The sequence below is a fragment of the Lagopus leucura genome, unplaced genomic scaffold, assembly GCF_019238085.1.
Source record: "Lagopus leucura isolate 7727_CA_CO unplaced genomic scaffold, USGS_WTPT01 Super-Scaffold_739, whole genome shotgun sequence".
Lineage (NCBI taxonomy): Eukaryota > Metazoa > Chordata > Aves > Galliformes > Phasianidae > Lagopus > Lagopus leucura.
The window spans coordinates 14629047-14647228 of record NW_024962255.1 but is presented as its reverse complement, the minus strand read 5'-3'; the positions used below and the strand labels follow the sequence as shown (position 1 = coordinate 14647228).

The window sequence follows — 18182 nt, the reverse complement described above, 5'->3', positions numbered from 1 at the left end:
TTGAAGTGAGTAAATTTACATCACTGCAAAATTGGATTAATTGAGATCACAGTCAAGTCTGTTTGGCTTTCCAGCTTCTCAGAGGAAACCTGAAAAGGAAGTCTTTAAGTTCAAAATGCAACTCATGTTGACGGATTTAAATAAACTTCCAAAGAATATTAAATGGATCAGGGTTGTACAGTTACCAACAAAGCATACTCCTCCTTTTTGCTTCGTGTATTGATTTTATCTTTCTGTTAATTTTGAATATAGAGTTTGAAATAAGTATTTCCCATTGTGTGAATGGCAATATTAAGTTCATTGGGTCTGTCGTGCAATTTGTGAAGCCAGCAGAAGACGACAATTCCCCTGTGTATCAAAACCAGCCTTCTAGTAAATGTAAAATGTCCTTACCTTCCACTTGTGCCAGATGAGGTCTGGGAGCTGATGCTGAGCTGATTGTGGCAGGTGTCAAGTCTCTTAGTTGCAGCTGAAGTCAGGAAAAACAAATTGAAGAGCAATTTGCAGTCCTTTTTCAGGAGTACGCGGGAGTTGCCGACTAAATTATCTGTTCTGTGAAAATTACTTGAAGTTAGCGCTATGTGCCAAGATACTCAGGTATTGCCAATCACTGCTTTCAGCTGCGTGTAATTATTTGTGACTTCTGTTGTCCATTTTGTTTATAAAAAAAAAAAAGTTTTGTTTCAGTTGCTCACAGGTATAGTAATTATAAAAAGGAGCACATCAGTTCAAAAATAGTCACAAGTTAATTACATTGATGAATTACATTTTGCTGTTTTCCTTGTTAGCTTGGGAATCAGGACAAAATATCTTTACAGTTTATGACAAACAGAAGCCTTCTTAAGAACTGATTTTTGACAAAGATATTGCTTGTGTTCAACAGCAAATTTAAAGGTGTTGTGGGTGAAACTAGCAAGAAAAGGAATTCTTGTGAACCAGTCTGATTATAGTGCAGTATTTATACGCTTTGGAAATAGGAAAGATGAATTGTCATGACTCAGTTATTAGAGAGTAGAATAAAAACCATTTTTGCACATGAATGGATGATGCTGGTTGCTGTGTGCCGTCTCTCCCATAAATGGTTAAGCAAGAGCATCGGATGTGGTGACAGCCGGCCTGGTACCCCCTGGATTCACCCACAGTCTCTGGGCTGTGCCCTTGTGGCTGCAGGCGATAGCCTCTGGGCATTCCGCACCCAGCATAGAGGGGAAGCATTTCTGCATGGGGCAGAGTGCAGAGACAGTATGGGTAGGAGAGGCCAGTCCTGAAAAGGTAATTCCTCGTGGATATACTAAACCTCATATAACCTTTCTCAGGTTTGTCTTCCTTATTTTAGAGGGCTCCTAGTTTAGTGAGGGAAAACCCCGAAGAGGAGAAATAGATTTTTTTCTAATTGTATTTTTAACTCTTTCTATAAGTCCTGCTGTACATTTGAAACAGAATTTAAGCTGATTTTGTACCCTCTGATTGTCTGGGTGTCAGATTGTTTTTGTTTTTGTTTTTTTTAATTTGTTTGGTTTCTGTTTGGTTTCTTTTCTTAAAGTTTGCTCTGTTGTATTTCTATATTTATACTTCTAATCCCATTATCCAGCTCCTGGAACGTTTCCTCTTGCACTCACGTCAAGGAAGCAGTCGGGTTCTGGCTGTTTTGAGAATTCCTCCACCAGGGCAGTTAGCTCCAAGTGGCAGCCAATTAGTTGTCTTCCTGACTTGATTGTCTGCTGTCGTGGCATGGTGTGACAGGCTCTTATTTAGGCTTGTTTACCATCTGTAAACAGGAACCTGTTACCTGTGAGCCTTATCGCTCATATCTTGGAGACGCATCAATTTCTAGGGGACAACCCAGATTCATTTATGTTTTTAATCTGGGTTATATATCCCATTTCCTCAAAACAATGAGGCACTGCTGAAGCTTTGCCAAAAGTCTTTTTTTCAGAAAAGTGCAGGCATGCTTAATGACATCTCAGGGATGTCTCTTTTTTTTTTTTTTTTTTTTTGCCTGCAATTGATCCTCTTTCTCCCTTCCCTGCCCACTCCTGTTAGACCATATGCTTGGGGTGTCTGTGTCCTCTTGTGACTATTAGGGTAAACTTCTAAGCATTGGAATTGGCCATTGTGGGAGTGAGATCTGTAAACCAACTATTAAGTGAATAAAAAATGGAAGGTATTTAGTAGTAAGTAAAAATCCTTTGAAATGTCTGCAGTCACATTCACGATTAGCCTTTCCCACTTCTTTGGACAAAAAAGATTGGGATTCAGAAATGGAAGGGAGAAGTACATTTCACGCTACCCGCTACTTGTTGCTGTGGCAACATAGACACATCATTGTAAAAGGAAGCATTTTCAGCATTTGGTATAGACAACACGTTGTCTTTCTTGCTATTTCACATTAAGCTATAGAATTGTGATTCATCAAGTTCTAAAAATTGCCGTGCATCCATGTGAAGTATAATGTATGTTATGTGCTATGTTTGTAAAATGTAGTAGTAAATTAGTAAAAAGGGTGATATCTAATTGCTCAGGAATGCCTCATAAATGAAGGGTTTGCTGTGATTACAAACATTACAGTGCGTTACAAGCTCTTTGGTAAAGAGTTGAACGTATTAGGAATTCTTGACAACAGACAGATGAAGACCTGCCACTTGAAAAACTCCCTTGCTTTAAACACTTTCTAACTTCAGTAGTCAAAAGCTGTTACGCTTTAAGTGCTTTGTCATATTTGTGGGCTTTTATGGCAGAAGAGCAGAGCAGACAGCAATGATGATGGAAAACGATGGTAGGTAGACTTAAAATACTATGAAGCATAGAGACAATTGTATGTAATGCCTGGAATTGAAACCTTTCTGAATGAAATGATCAGCCACATGTGCCACCCCTACGGACCCTGGAAAAAAGAAGAGAAGAAATGTACCCTATTGCTAACTGTGCATGAAATTGCAGTGTTAGGAGATATTGACCAGATGTTTCAATCTCAACAAATAGCTTGTTATGTGACTGAGTGAAAATCTCTCTGCTGCTTTGATCACATACACCTTAAAGGAAGAAGTAATTTAATAGAGACTGTCAGAGTTCATCATTGTCAATAAACTTTGACTTGACCTTTGCCATCTGTTTTTGATACTATTGCCGATAGAAGCTGATAGGCAGCTGTTTACAGTTTGTGTTTTATGAACTCTACGCTGCCAGACAATGGAAGTTGTCTCTTCATTTGTGGATTTTTTTGCTGTGATTCAGTGTGTGGGTGTATTCACTGAGACTGCTCATCATCTTGCAAGGAAGTGAGAGTGACATGTGCATGCATTTCAGAAAGGAAGACTTGATTTAAGCTTATACATATGCAAAATTATATGTGAAGCTTCCTAAAATGTCATTTTGCAACAATATCATTCACAGGTTAGTATTTAAATAAACATGCAGTTAAGAGTATAAAGTCTTAAGGCATTTCTGAAACGCGTCTCCATGAGTGCTAATTCAGTACAGGCAATGTAGGCTGAGGCACAGTGAGCAGCAGCATGTAGTTGCACAGTAAGTCAGTCTTATTGTACCCAAGAATGATCATGCATTTTGTTTCTTATGATAGTATGTTTCATTAACACACCAAAGCTTTTGGCCATACAGAATAATGGCTTCTTCTAGCTTACGTTGTCACTTTGTCACGTTTCCTGCAGTGATCAATGATGAATTTAGTATCTTTGAATTCTTTTTTCCTGGTGAAGGTACTTACCTTGAGGCCTTACCTCATACACAGCTTTGTGATATTAGCATATGTCCTAATAAGCAGTTGTATATACTGAAACAGCTATGGAAGAGACCCACTGAACCTAGGATTCTTACCATTGTGATAGCCTTCGTTTAAATGTGCAAGCAGTGAATGGGCACAACCAGATATATAATCTCTTACATGATTTTGAGAAGGGATCACACTCACGCTGGGATCAAACAAGGAGGTGAGTGGTGCTCCAGGTTCTGGGATTTGCAGTGGGAAGGAACTCGAGGCCAGCCGCAGTCTCTGTTATGTGCTTTGCAAAATGTTGCAGGAACCTTTCTGCCTTTGATCTCAAATAACGCATATCAAACTTCAGAGGGGAGGCTGCAGCACTTCAGGTGTTGGAGGCAGAACTGTAGCATCAGAAACACAGGATAAGAGGGTGTGAGAGTAGAGAGTATCAGAGATAGCAGTCGAGGCTGGCTGATATTTAAGGGTTGGAATAAAAGAGCTATCTTTGGCTAGTCACACTGAAATTTTGAAATATGACTTCAACTTGTTTAATGTGGTTGTATTTTCTTTTATGGCAAGAAGCTTAGGAACTAGACTAAAAATAAAGCAGTGGATAAGTAGATGAAGGGCAAGAGGGGGAGAATAGGAAGTGGAATACAATGGAACAGCAGAGGTGAAGATCGTTATTTGTATGATAGACGGTTTAGAGGCAGTTTGTTAGCTTTGTGTTTTTAAATGTAGAAGTGAATCCTCCTGGATGATTAACCTTTTGATAGACATGTTAATTTGAAAAGCTACAGCGAAATGCAGCTTGAGGCACAACACTAAGACTAACTTATATTGCTGCGCAGGGATTTGGATAGTAAATGTTGAACCAAATCCTGATAAGATACAGGAATTGGTCTCAGTGCAAGGATTTAGCTAGTCTTTCCTTTACAAAATATTATCACTTTTATCTCATTTGACTGGAAGTTGCTTGAGGGTGTTGTCATGCATTTTAACAATATCATTTCCTCATGCAAGGTTTGGCAGCTTCAGCTAATCGTGGAGAAATTACTGTACAGGACATGGGGCTCTTTTTTGCAAGTCTGCTTTCATAAAGATAAGCTCTATTTTTTCCTTTTCCATTTTTTTTCTTATATAGCCATTATGCGATAATAGCTGTTGCAGTCTTTAAATGTTTATCATCAAAGAAAAGAAAAAAAGATTCCAAAGATGTTGGAATGAAAAGATAATCTTTTTTTTTTTTTTTTTCCTGTTAAATTGTATTTATCTTGACACATGTATTTTTCTTACTGTTGCCCTTAATAATTATCTCCTTTTTCCCTCTGGGGAGCAGTGAGTGAGTGACTGGGTGAAGGTATAGCTGGTGGCCAGGGTTAGCCCACCACAGCAGGGATTTGAAATGATACAGCGTGTGTAATGGTAACCGAGTATTGCTTCGCAGTTGTGCATGAGATCTGTCACATCACTGACAAGAAATGTGAGCTCACTCGCTTGGAACAGTGACCTTGATGTCTTTTTTAGGATTGTTTTGCATATTGGTAGATTTTCCCATTTTTTAGGATCTATGTAGTGGTTTTTTTGTTCTCAGTTTTTCTTGCTTCATGTGGTTTTCTAAACTGAGATGTCATTTATTTTCTTTTACTATTTGAATGTTCCTAAAAGTTTTTTAAGGAACTATGCAGCTAGCCGATGGTGGGAAATGTTCCAGGAGTACAAACTGGTGAAAGGTGTATGGACTTTGTCTTAACTTTAGGAAAACAGATACTCCAGATACTGCTGGATGGAAACAAGCCATTTCTGTTTATTAAAAATAATGCTTCTTACAATCTTGCTAGCATTGCTTAGTTTAGATTTTAAGTGGCACATTAAGTCATAGCTATTATGCAATTTAAACCAAGATGAGACTTGACAGATCATGCAAAGAAGTGTCCAGCTTCAAATAACACACTTCAGATGTCTGTATTTCAGTAGTGTTAATGAGTTTTGAAGATCCTTCACTGTGAGGAATGTAATACTTCCTGTTGCGTTGTCAGTTCCTAGGTATTTAGGCTTCAAATTTGCAGCTGAAAGTTCCTGTATACATACTGAAGGTATGTCAGTCTAAGCAGAGCTTTGTATGCTTTATCACTGATAGTTTAAGATGACTGACAGGTGTGGAAATGCACTGGTGGCTGCAGCTTTAAAAAGGAGCTAAGGAGTTGAGAGGGAGGGCAACATGGGAGTGATAGGAAATGGCTTTGTCAGCTTTCTCCTTACTGTTATCAATGTTGTCCAGTTGTCAGTGGCATCTACAGCAAAGCATGAAGGCAGAATAATATTAAATCATTTTTTGAAGGGTCTTTGTTTTAGTCAGAAGGTTATAAAGCTGTCTTAAGCTTCTTCAGTGTGATGTTTCTATTTAAGATGTAGCAGGTTGTATATTGAAACCTAGCAGCAGCAAACTTGCCTTCTGCACGGGAAGTCTCTTTGTGACTGGAGATTGTGACATAAATTAGGTAAAGTATTTAGTTTTACTGCTTTTGCCTTTCAAGTATGGGTCCTCCTTTCTAGTGAACTTTCAAGTGGCAGTAGAGAAAAGCTTTGAATTCAGATCTTGTTGTGATATGAAATACTGAATCATGTGCCAGGTGGTGTTCTCAAGCTAAATAGAATACTTGGGAAATAAAAATCAAAGAATTCAGTTTTCTCCCTTTTTCTTCTAATTTCTTCTTTTTGTTATTATTATTTTTTAATTCTTTATGGCCACTGATGTTTCCCAAGTACTGTAAAGGTGCATTTTTTTGAGTCTGCGGGTGTAAGACACCAATTCAGGTAATCTGTTGAGCTCATGTTGGATGTTGTTCTCCAAAGGCAACACTGAATAGCAGCTGATCAAGTCAAGTTATTCCTAGTGCTTGTAGAAGTGCTTCTGGAACTCAGGAAGAGTTGTTTCCTGAGCTATTTTCTAATCAAGAGGAGTGGGAAGTAGGAGTACCACATCTTTGAGTCTGAGGATGTAAGAGAGTGGGACACAGTTAGCTCCAAACTGCTCTACAAAGGCACGGTTCAGTCTTCATAAGTTTTGTTTATTACCAAGATTTCTTAGCATCTTCACATCTTGCAAGAAAAGATGTTGCTGTTCTGTGCAATTGCCACCCACTTGCTGGAACACAAAGGTTCTTAAACTTCTCCGGTAGCTTCAGCATGCCAAGTTCACTTGTTAATTCTAATCATGAAAAGACACTTGAATAGACAGATACTCCTGTTTCTGTAAGCCCATGACAGTGTCACAGAAATAAGGAGAGAAGCATTCTGTCATTGTTCAGTGAGTCCTTGAGTAGCCATGCTGGCTTCTTCCAGTGTTGGCTTCAGTTTTTGAACATAAGGAATAAGGTGCTGGTAGGCATGGGTAATTTGAGGCAATGAGATCAGCTTAATTTTAAGACAGAATTATGTCTTAGGAGTCAAGAAAAAGTGGTTTTAAAAAAGTTAGTATTTGCTTTTTACCAGAAAGCATATGACAAAATATAAGGGAAATGTGACCTTTTAACTCAAGAGAACATCTGAAAGGTGTTTAAATTCCCCTACTCCTTCCTCTGTCACAGATGCTTATCTGAAGTGACAGGGTCAAGGCTTGCCCTTGTGTATACCTGATGTCCAAGCTGCACTGACAGAAGAAAACTTCAGAAAGTAGAAAGACACTGGATTTCATAAACCACTCTAGATTTTGAGCTTGCTTGTGACCTAAGGCTGTCTTGCTCCTTCATGATGAGCTCCTATATTTGACACTTCCATCTTTGGGCCTGAAATGGCCTCAAATTCCCATGAGTAATGGTGAAGATTCTTGGTGTGGCTAGGTGCCAACCTCTCCTGACCAGTCTGTCAATACAGTAAGTTAATAGCTGCCTCGCTGCCTAGCCAAGCCCTTGATAATTAACTCATTATGCTAGTGCCTGCTGAGCTGGGTCATTTTCCGTTTCTGTCTTGAGTCTTTTCATTCAATTAAATCTTCTATCCACATAAATCTCTAAATTGAATTTGCAGATTATATAACCATATACCTGGCAATGTGTGCAGTTTGATACTGGCCTTCATTTGATGTTGGATGTAATACTGCATGATTGTTTCATGGTGGTAATTGTCTTCTGATGACTAAGCCCCTGCTCCCATTTACAGTGTTTAGCCAAAATGTTATGAGCAATAAGAATAATTATACTGATGTGTGAAGAAGTCCACGGAAGTCTGCTTTTTCCATATCAGTATATTTAAAATTAGACTGCAGTCCCATGTCAGATGCAAAAGAAAATATTCCAGAGTCTGCCTGGAAGATGTTATTTTGTCTTGTGCTTTTTTTACACATGAAAAATGTTCTCTGTGGCTTATCCCATTAGGCACAACTAGCAGAATGCCACAGATATATTCCTGTATTTCAGTTTTGTAGTTTGTAGTATCATGTCCATATTTTGTCTTTGTTAATATGTAAAATTTTAACTGAGGTAAAAGGAGAAAAGTTGTAGCTGGAGATCTGTGAAGAGAGTCTTTCCAGAAATGCTGCTGAAGTGCTTTTCCATCTTCCTCAGTGTTGCTTAACTTAGCTCAGCTGTCCAAATGGAAGGAATATCTATATGGTGGGATTATGTCCCCACCAGATAATCCCTGTATTTCAAATAATCATACACAACCACTGCAGTCTGCTCAATGTGCAGAGGTACATCTCAAGAAACCCCATATCACAACTCTGATTCTCAGGGGTAACTTTACTTGAGTTTAAATTAAGGATTGTGACAATTACATATATTGCATGCATCACATCTGAATTCAAATTGAGCTGCTGCCAGTAGCCAAAACTGTGATATTTTAACAGGATTTTTTTTTTTTTTTTTTTTGCGAAGATGTATGTGAAATATTACTTGCTACTGCTCCAAATGTTGTCAGACTTTATATATAAAATATGGAAAAGTTATGTCATTTGGTAAGATGTTATAAGCCTAAGGTGTAGTTTGAAATCTTTTTTGGAATAAATACTGGGGTTTGTGGAAAGCTGATGCTTTCACAAATGCTGTTTGTAGTGACCTCTGTTAACTCTTGTTATTAGTGAGAGTAAAGCATGCTTTTCAACATGGGACACAAGGCTTCAACTACTTATCAATATGGGAATTCCATTTTTCCTTATGGTATGTCATGATATTTTTAGTCTTGCTGAATAATCTGTCCTACTTAACCATATCTCCAAATGTAAAATATTACTCATACTAAGGCATTAAATGAATAGTGTGCATATTTGTATAATGCATTTAAAATAATAGTATATTGTAGCTAATTCCCTTGTTGAGGGTTTGCTTAATATGTATTAATCAAGAGTGGTACAGATGTGCTGTGCATTTCGTGAATGAGAGATGGAGTGAAGCCACCATTTGGCAACAGAATTCTTTTATCTTAAAGCTGAAATATATTGAATGGTTGCAGGAAGGAGGCTCTGCAACATTTGTCCATTTGCCTTATTAATTGAGACTTTTGCATGACTAAAGAATTTCTTTTTTTCCTTCGAAGCTGAAAGTAATAAAGATGTGACTAAGCATGTATTTGTAACTCAGTTGCTTGACCTTTCTACAGCCCACAGCTACCACTAGTGCTGATTTGTAATAGAGACATAATCATTTATTTAAATCTTGATTAGGAAACAATTACAAGTAGGGCTTTAGTGTAGCAGTAAATTGATGTAGCCTTTAATTCATACTATAGATTGAGTGGATAAGCTTTCTGACTATAATTAGAGTGGATTATAATGGCTTCAGTTGGTTGACTCATCTCTAGCAGGGTAGAGCCTGTGATTGTTTCTTCACATCTTTTAGTTCACGCTTGATTTTTTTTTTTCTTTGCTGCTAAATGTTATCTTTTAATTTAGTAGCAAACTTAACAGTTGAAAGATATTTTGTGTTAATAAAAGAGAAACTCGATAAAATAGTAAAGCACCTTAGCAACGTATATACATGCTATGCTCTTGACAATTCAAGTGACAGTACTGCTCTTATTAAAATACGGGATAAATAATTTCATGTGTGGCTCAATAACGTGAGTGGGAAACATTTCCTTTTGTGTGTATAATTAAATGGTAGAATCATGGTTACGTCTGGCACTGTTTAGTTTTTGTATACCTATTGTGAATGTTGCAAATTGTGGGTTTTTTAGGTTTCTCAAATATTGTTTTTCTTATCTCAAAATTTTATTTTTCTTCCCTTCAATATTTCTTGTTAAAAGACTGTTTGGTTAAATACAAGCGTGGGGCGTATCTTTGGACCAAAAGAACTTTTTGCTATGTTTTTACAAGGTATTTCAAATTCATTTTATAATGAACTTCGTCCATTTCAGTAACCTTTCTATTAGCTATTAAACACTCAGCAGAATCTGTAAGGCTCAGTTCTTCACTTGTTGCTGGTCTTTCCTCTGTCAGTATACTTCATGTGTTTTTACTTCTGGCACAGAAGTGTTCTGTAGGATTGGTATGTGTCACAGTTCTCTGTTAGGCACAGAATTACATAAGGTGAGTGGAGAGGAAAAAAGTAGCAAATAATGATATATCACGCTTGTTAACTATCTGTATTTTTTTTCTGTCAATCTGCAGTGGATGATTCAGAACCCATACAAAGCTGCAACTTTCTTTGGATGCATTGGCAAAGATAAATTTGGAGAAATTTTAAAGAAGAAGGCTGAGGAAGCTCATGTGGATGCCCATTACTATGAGCAGAGTGAAGAGCCAACAGGAACCTGTGCTGCCTGCATCACTAGTGATAACAGGTCAGGGGCCATTAATGTTTTCCTAAGATACAAATGTATGGAGCATAACTTGTTAGAAATATTTGGATTTGAATGACAAACCAGATGTGGTGCTCAGGGATATGATTTAGTGGAAGGTTGTTAGAGTTACAGTAGTATGGTTAGGTTGTGGTTGGACCTCCTGAAGGTCTGTTCCAACCTGAGCAATTCTACGATTCTGTGTTTCTATAAAGTATTAGCAATGGTTTGAAGCAATACTGGGCTGCCTGGCATGCAGTTTGGGGTTGGATGATGCTAATATACCTTATAAGAATATATCTCTACAGTTATATTACGGCAGAGAAGTGGGAGATAATATACAGCCACCAATTTTTCTTCAGTTTTTAAAGATTCTGCTGCTGTTTCATATCCCAAGTGTTGTCCACCAGATCCAGGTCCTTTACTGCAAAGGTGTTGCAACATGTCAATGACTATATACTGTTATGTGGAGTTACTCCATCCCATTTCTTGACTGCATTTGCCCTCAAGTTTTTTTTGCCAGCCCATTTCTCTAGGCCTCTAGAGATCAACTGAGTGGCAGACTTCCCTGTTCTCCAGCTTATCAACCTGTCCCTCACAATTTAGTGTCATATCTAATGTCATACTCTCTGGAAAGAATGTTCATACCAGTGGAAAAAGGAAGTTCATTCATTTATCTGGATTTTTGGCAATAATTATATCTACAGTGTTTCCCCTTCACCTTCCATACTTAGTTCTTCAAAGGGTAAAAGATGCTTGTGCTCTGTGATTTTCTGTGTGGTCACATAGTGTCTAAGCATGCATCATTGCAGCAGTCGTCACTTCCTTGATGACTTGATTGGGAAAGTGAAGTAAAGATTGTCAAGAGGGTGTACATCACAAACTCAGGAAAAATATGTATATATTTTGCCACGTATCTCAATGGAATTTCAAAGTTTAGGTAAATTTATTCATAAATATGTCTGCAAGCAATTCTTTAACTTACTAAGCAGCGTTTTTGCTTTGCTAACATGAAACACTTTTCTCTCAATCTCAAATCTTTCCACAAATACCAGAAATCTAATCTCTGGTTCTTCTTTATCTCAGTCACTGTTTTAGAACACACTTGAGAGTGTACAGGGAAAATGAGGGACTTATTTCCCCTGTAGGGAATAGGAAAATAGTGGCTGATAGATGCCACAAGAGTCTTTATTGTACAGTCTCCCTTCTGTTAATGAGAAAAAGTTTATTCTTAGCCTTTTTTTTCCCCTCTGATCATACTGGGTTTTCACCATTTTTCTCAATTTGTAAGAATCTCTTTAACTGACTGCAGTAGATAGCTCTATTTATTGGTTAATCTCATCCTCATGGGGCATATGCTAACTTCCTTCTTCAGGTAATTCAGCTTTCTTGTCTCTCTGAGATCTCGGAACTAATAAATAGCACTCATGGATTTTCCAGTAAGTGGCTGTGTGTGTTTCCGTTTCAGATGACCTGATATGAATTTTTTTTTTCTGCTAAGTTTGTCAAGCATTTTGCAGAAGAGTTCTGAGCTAATTCATGATTATAACTCTAAATTCTCTTGCACAGCAATACTCAAGTGCTTTGTTGTTTTTGTTTTTTTTTTCAGAGCTTGTCAAGCCAATTGTAACACATGATTAAACTCTAAAGTAATACCTATGCTCTGTCATAATCTGCAGCTTTAGTTAGTATGTTCTGTTCGTAAGTAGCACGTACATGAAGTCTCCACTAAGCTGCACACTTGAAGTTCCCCAACTGTCTCCAATTACCATATTTAATGGAAAAACATCTACCTTCTTTGTGTTCCTTATGTTGAACCTAGTGCTGTTAGTCTTAGTTTTAATTTGGAAAAGCTTGAAGCTTCTTCAGTGATGCAGCCTTCTATTATGCCTCACATGCAGGGCATCTTTACTGTTAGATGTAGCTGCTGAGGGCTAGGCTTACAGCTTCAGGAATCTGTGGTAAGTGGAAGCAAACATAAGGTCTTTGATAAGGTTTGTGGAATGTAACACTGAGGCAGAATTTTTCTGGCTAGGGCCTTAATGGATATTTATTAAGCTGGAAGGCTTAATTTGCTTTATAAATTTAATTTTCAAAGTATTACGAGAATTATACATGTCTTCCTGGAACTTGCTTGATTTTCTCCTGTGAATTCTGTAGATTTCTTGTCATTGAAATGATAACATCAAGAATGAAACTTCTTTTTTATTTTAATATATACAGAATGTTAGTCTGGTTCCTTGTTTTACTTTTGGCATACCTTATCTGTTCAGTTCACAGGAACTGCCAGTGACGCGTGCTTTTTATTGAATAGGATCAAAAAGAAATGGCATTAGTGGATAGATGCTGTTTTGTTTGGAGGTGGAATACGTTTTCAAGAGTTCCTCATTTACTTGGCTCCTAACACCTGTGCACGGCACTCAGTCTGGAGGTGGTAACAAACTCCGGTAGCAGCAGCCTGCAGCATTCCACACTGCCCTGTTGTCTCTGCCTTACAGTAGTGTTTGTGAGGTAAAGGGTGGTATGTACAGCATCAGGTGTACACATGCTGGGGAAGTGGACATTTGTCAACATGTGTGCATCTGTAACTGCGCGTTATTGGGCTCTTGTGCTTAAATATCACTGCAGCAATGTGTTAATTTTAAAGGTGCATTCTATCACTATTAAGTCTAGAAACTTTCTCACAATAAAATATCATGGGATAATTTCGCTAGAGTTGAAAGCTAGTAGTAAATAACTGTCTTATTATGGCCTGCATTTAGAAGTTTCTCTATAACACGTGATAACATCATAACAGATGATACATATCACGTCTGTCTTATGTTATAATATTCATAAAGAATGAAGCACAAATGAGCTTTTAGTAATGTTCTAAACCAAAGGTGCTTTTTTTGTTTATTACCTTTGGGTTGTTTTTTTTTTGCTGTTGTGTTTTTGTTTTGTTGATTTTTACAATTGAGCATCTAAAGCCCTGACTCCATTTCAAGTAGAAATTTACTCATTTGCTGCAGGAATACGTAACTCCAAGGAAAAATTTCAAGTCAGTTTTTAAAATAATATAACTGTTCATTGAAAAATGATAATGGCAAGACGTATACATATTTAAACCCTGGTTAATTCTCATGACAGAAAACAGTTTGTAGAACATAAAGGAAGTTAGCTACTCTAATTTGCATGCTAGGAGGTACCAGGAAAAAAATTAGCGGAAACCTGCAGATGCTAAACTGTGCAGAGGGACTTCATCATGAAATGGAAAGACAAATGAAAAGTAAAGAAATGAAAGTGTGTGTGTATGTATGTGTGTGTGTATATCATAAACGTATAAAAATATATAATAGTGTTATGTAAACTATGTATATGGATTGAAAATATATTATTTAATCAAATTATATTTTAAATATTATTCAAAGGAATTATTATGAAACAACAAAGTATATCCATTTTATGGTGTTTCTATTTTGTTCTGTCTTATGTTCCTGTAAGGATCTTGGATGATCTTGGAGAAATTTGCAGGAGTATTAGGTTAAAGAGGATCTAATGCCTGGCTTTTAATCTCTTCTAGATCACTTGTAGCCAACCTTGCCGCTGCTAATTGCTACAAGAAGGAAAAGCATCTTGATTTGGAGAAGAACTGGAAGTTGGTGGAAAAGGCCAAAGTTTATTACATAGCAGTAAGTTCAGCTTCTTCCAAATTATGAAAGTTTGAGTTATGGCATTAAGAGATTTAAACAACAGCCATGCCTATCGCATGGATTTAGAATGATTTCTTATAAACGTGAAAGAAAATATCTGCTCCAATTTTATCATAGCACGATTTCTTTAAATTTAAATGTAAAAACATTAAAGAATCATGTAGTTGTGTGCTTTTTTGAATTAGTGGGAAAAATTGTAACAACTAAATATATTTTCAGAGCTTTTGTAGTTGTGCATCAAATTTACATTTCACATTTTCTTGTAAATTGTTGTGAAGGATGCACAAATGATGTAGAAAAACACTATTAGCATAATTATTCACTGCAAACAGTTTGAGCTTATTTGTGTGAACAATCTTAATTGCTATTTATTCCATAGCAATTACTATGGCACCTTTATAACTCAATATTTCAGAAACAATGATTGTGATAAACCTCTTGAATTTGGATAGTAGTGTAAACTAGTTTTAATGATGAAATCTTATTTCTGAAATAAAGAGATTTTAAGTATAGGACATTAGTAAATTCACAGTATTTATTTATTTGCCATTCTAGAATGAATCAAGCCAGATTATTGCATTTGTTTAAATTACATTTTGTGTAAACAGAAGCAGTGGATTTGTTTTCATTTTGCTCTCAAGTTGATATGATTGATCAAAATTAACAATCGTAAAACATCTATGACAGATTAAAACCTCATAATGTGCATGTAATATATGGATTCTGTATGACAGCTGCTTCCAGTCCGCTACCTGAGCTATGTGGGAACAGCTGGTAAGAAGTGTAAAAAATTGATTATCCAAGAGGAACAAGTTCATTGAAAATACAGTTATTTCTTTTAGCTAGTGTTAATGTCTCCTACAGCCTGTTAGTTTGCACTGCTGTAGGCTCTACATGGTTGTTATTGATTCTTGTATATGGCCAAGACTGCCCCTTTATAAACTGTCAAAAAATACTTATAACCTTCTCAGTATACAAAGAAAATACATCCTGCTGCTGCTGCCATATGCTGCAGTTCATGGAAAAAAACAACAACAAAAAAACATTAATGCTTTGCTCATTTTTTATTTCTGTTTTTTAAGTGTTCTATGCCTATTTTTCGATAATTATTCCTCATACAGTTCCAAATGCTACACTTAGGAATTAATACTACTGGGTAAAAGATAATGGAAATCTAAAAGTATAGTTAAATGTAGAAAAACAAATGTTACCTGAAGAACCATTAGCATGCTGCCCAAAGCTTTTATTTACTATTTTTTATTACTGTGTTTATATATAATTACTACTCAAATTATCGGTATATGATTTGAAAAAATAAATAAATAAACTTGGTGGAGATGCTTTAGGAAAGTGAAAAAAATTACACAAAGTGAAAATAAGTTTCTGGATTTTTGTTGGTTTTTTTTTTTTCCCCCGTAAGATATAACTTTGATTTTATTTTAGTTCCAAGGCCAGCCTACTGTATTCTATCCATTTGGTCCCTTTAATTTTGACCGGGTAATGCTCTCTACTGATTTTTATATGTATTAAAAGTGTTTTGTTTTTATTTTTGGGGAGGGGGGGTGATATCCTGCCTTTTGACTAAGAGATTTAGAATTATTGTATTAGATGGAAAATAAAATCCAGAATGTACATGTATTAGTGGGTAAATAACACCTAAGTGCTAATATATTAAGTATTTGCTAAAATGACTTCATATTAAGAAAACATCTGCTTGCAAGAGGATATCTGCTGGGTGAAGAACCTGGTTCACACCAGTAGCAATTGCACTCAAGGCTGGGCTCATTTAACAGATTTCTAGGACAGTGTTATCACTTCAGATTACAGATTGCACATGTGCCTTAACTTAAATAAAGGAGACAACATGTAGGGCTGAACTTTTTTTTTCCTTTAACTTCTTTACTCACAGGTTTGTAGTGGTCGATGGGATTAAACAAATCCCCATCATGAACAATTAGCACTCCTGCTGCTCTTTCAGTCATTAATTTGCTCACTGTTGTGTCTGTCTACACTTGAGTCTTGTTACCTCTTCTGGCTCTGCGCTGTGCTTACGTCGCTTTTTATTTCCGTCTCTCTATCCAAGCATCACCTATTTCCTGGATTGCATTACTGTATGTGTTAGTGACAGATAATTTTTCTGGAAATCCTTGTTCTGAGATTATCAAACAATCTATTTTCTTGGCAGAGTAGGCCAGTTGCTGCTTTAGGACAAGTCTGAGATATCCTGTGGTCATCTGTATGTGCTTGCTAGGATAGATAATATGCTTTTCAATGCAGCTTTCAGCAGAATGGCCCTCAGATGAAACTTAGCTCTGAAATGTAATCAATTCACAGAGGGGGTAGGTACAAAGGAAAAGATAGTGAACCCATGACAGAGCCCTTAAAGACAACTTCTGTTACCATGAATGAACACAATACCTTTATTTTAGCCATCTGGTAATCGGATCCGGCAGACAAATTGGAGAAAGACAGCAAAGAATAGAACCCTGTAAATCACAGATAGAAGCAAAATGCAGAAAGATTGCCCCAGCTTATGCAAAAACAGTAAACTTTAAAAGTGTTTTTTAATCCCTTAAAATTAGTTGGTGTTGTATCTTTTAAGATAGATTATGTATACTGTCAAACCACATGCGATTTCTTTCCCTTTTCCAGATATTATTCATATACTTGCAGTAATTTCTGCCATTGACACTGTATCTTCTGATCTGTCAAATTCATTTCGTTGTGGATCAACTAGCTCTACTGCTGGTGCCTGATTAGAATTCGCTGCTAGGGATTTTATGTAGTTCCTACTGGGCCTAGAAAATCTTTTCCTAGACATTTCCCCTACTTCAGAATAAATTGAAGGTTATGATGGCACTAAGCATTGTTGTTCTGATTCTGAAATTGTGAATGGTACACAGCCTGGCATAAAAATAATCTCAAGTTGTGTTTTTTGTGTGACTTTTATATAAATAAATCGCTTGGTAAAGGTTACCTAAGATAGCAGAAAAACTAAGGAGAATTTTAGTTGTTGTCTTTTGACTCCAATTAGCGCCTCTGTGTTAGTAAGAAATTTGGCACTTGTCATTTCATAACAGGAAGAAAATGGAAAAGGAGAGAATGCATTCCTCTATTAAAAAAATGCTGCACTTAACCTTGTGAAACGTTCTCAGCAACAAATGATACTGCTTTATTATACAGACAGATGAATTTTAACTTTCTTTATGTATTTGAGCCCAATTGTTGTAAATGCAGTGCTTCTGGATCAATTTTGTTCTTGTTCCAGTTAGTCATCCTTACTTCTCCCAGTTATTTAGCTTTACTCAAACCTGCATTTGTTTAATACTTGCATGTGAAGTCATTAGATGCGTGAAACACTCCCACTGACTGCTGTAGTAGCTTCCCCAGATCAATCAGATCTTTATGGGAAACCAACCAGATTGTCTGCTGGTGAAAGATGTGATTTTTTTAATACAAAGTAAAATAGTAGGTTTTTGGTTATAGACTGTATTTTGTGGCTACGGTTTATATACAAAAAAAATTGATGTTTGTGTATATTTTTATATGTGATGTGTCTCAAAGGTTTTTTGGTAGTATCTACGTACACTTTGATATGGCTATGGCGCTGATGATGTTCATGCTCCTCTAAGTTCATGGAAGGGGCTTGGGACTGTTCCTGCACTTCATTGTTTGCATTATGTTCACTTCTGTTTGCTTTTTGCATTTACAATGCCTGAGAACCAGTTTCTGTGCTAGCTGTTGTAGGTAAAGACTAGAGGAGCAATTAAACGTCCTAAGACTTATTTCTAGGCAGCTGAATTTTGGGCTGCTCCCTTTCCATATTGTCCTACAATATTTTACTCAGAGAAGGCAATGCTTTCATTCAGTCATCTTCATGTGGGCTGTTGTTATTTCACAATCTGTAAAAGTTTAAACCATTGTTTTTTACTACTTTTGTGCGGCAAATAATAGAAATTTCTCAATAGTGATGTCTTTCAATTGCACGGCACTGA

General features: G+C 36.6%; 1 protein-coding gene across 2 annotated transcripts in view; it reads left to right on the top strand.

Annotated features, from left to right (window-relative positions):
* The window catches only part of ADK (adenosine kinase), a 269251-nt gene that overhangs the window by 110611 nt on the left and 140458 nt on the right, over positions 1 to 18182 (top strand). For both annotated transcript variants that reach the window (XM_042862700.1, XM_042862701.1), the window contains exons 5-6: positions 10326 to 10498; positions 14058 to 14166. In XM_042862700.1, the coding sequence (XP_042718634.1) occupies positions 10326 to 10498; positions 14058 to 14166 (282 nt within the window). The remainder of the gene's footprint in view (positions 1 to 10325; positions 10499 to 14057; positions 14167 to 18182) is intronic.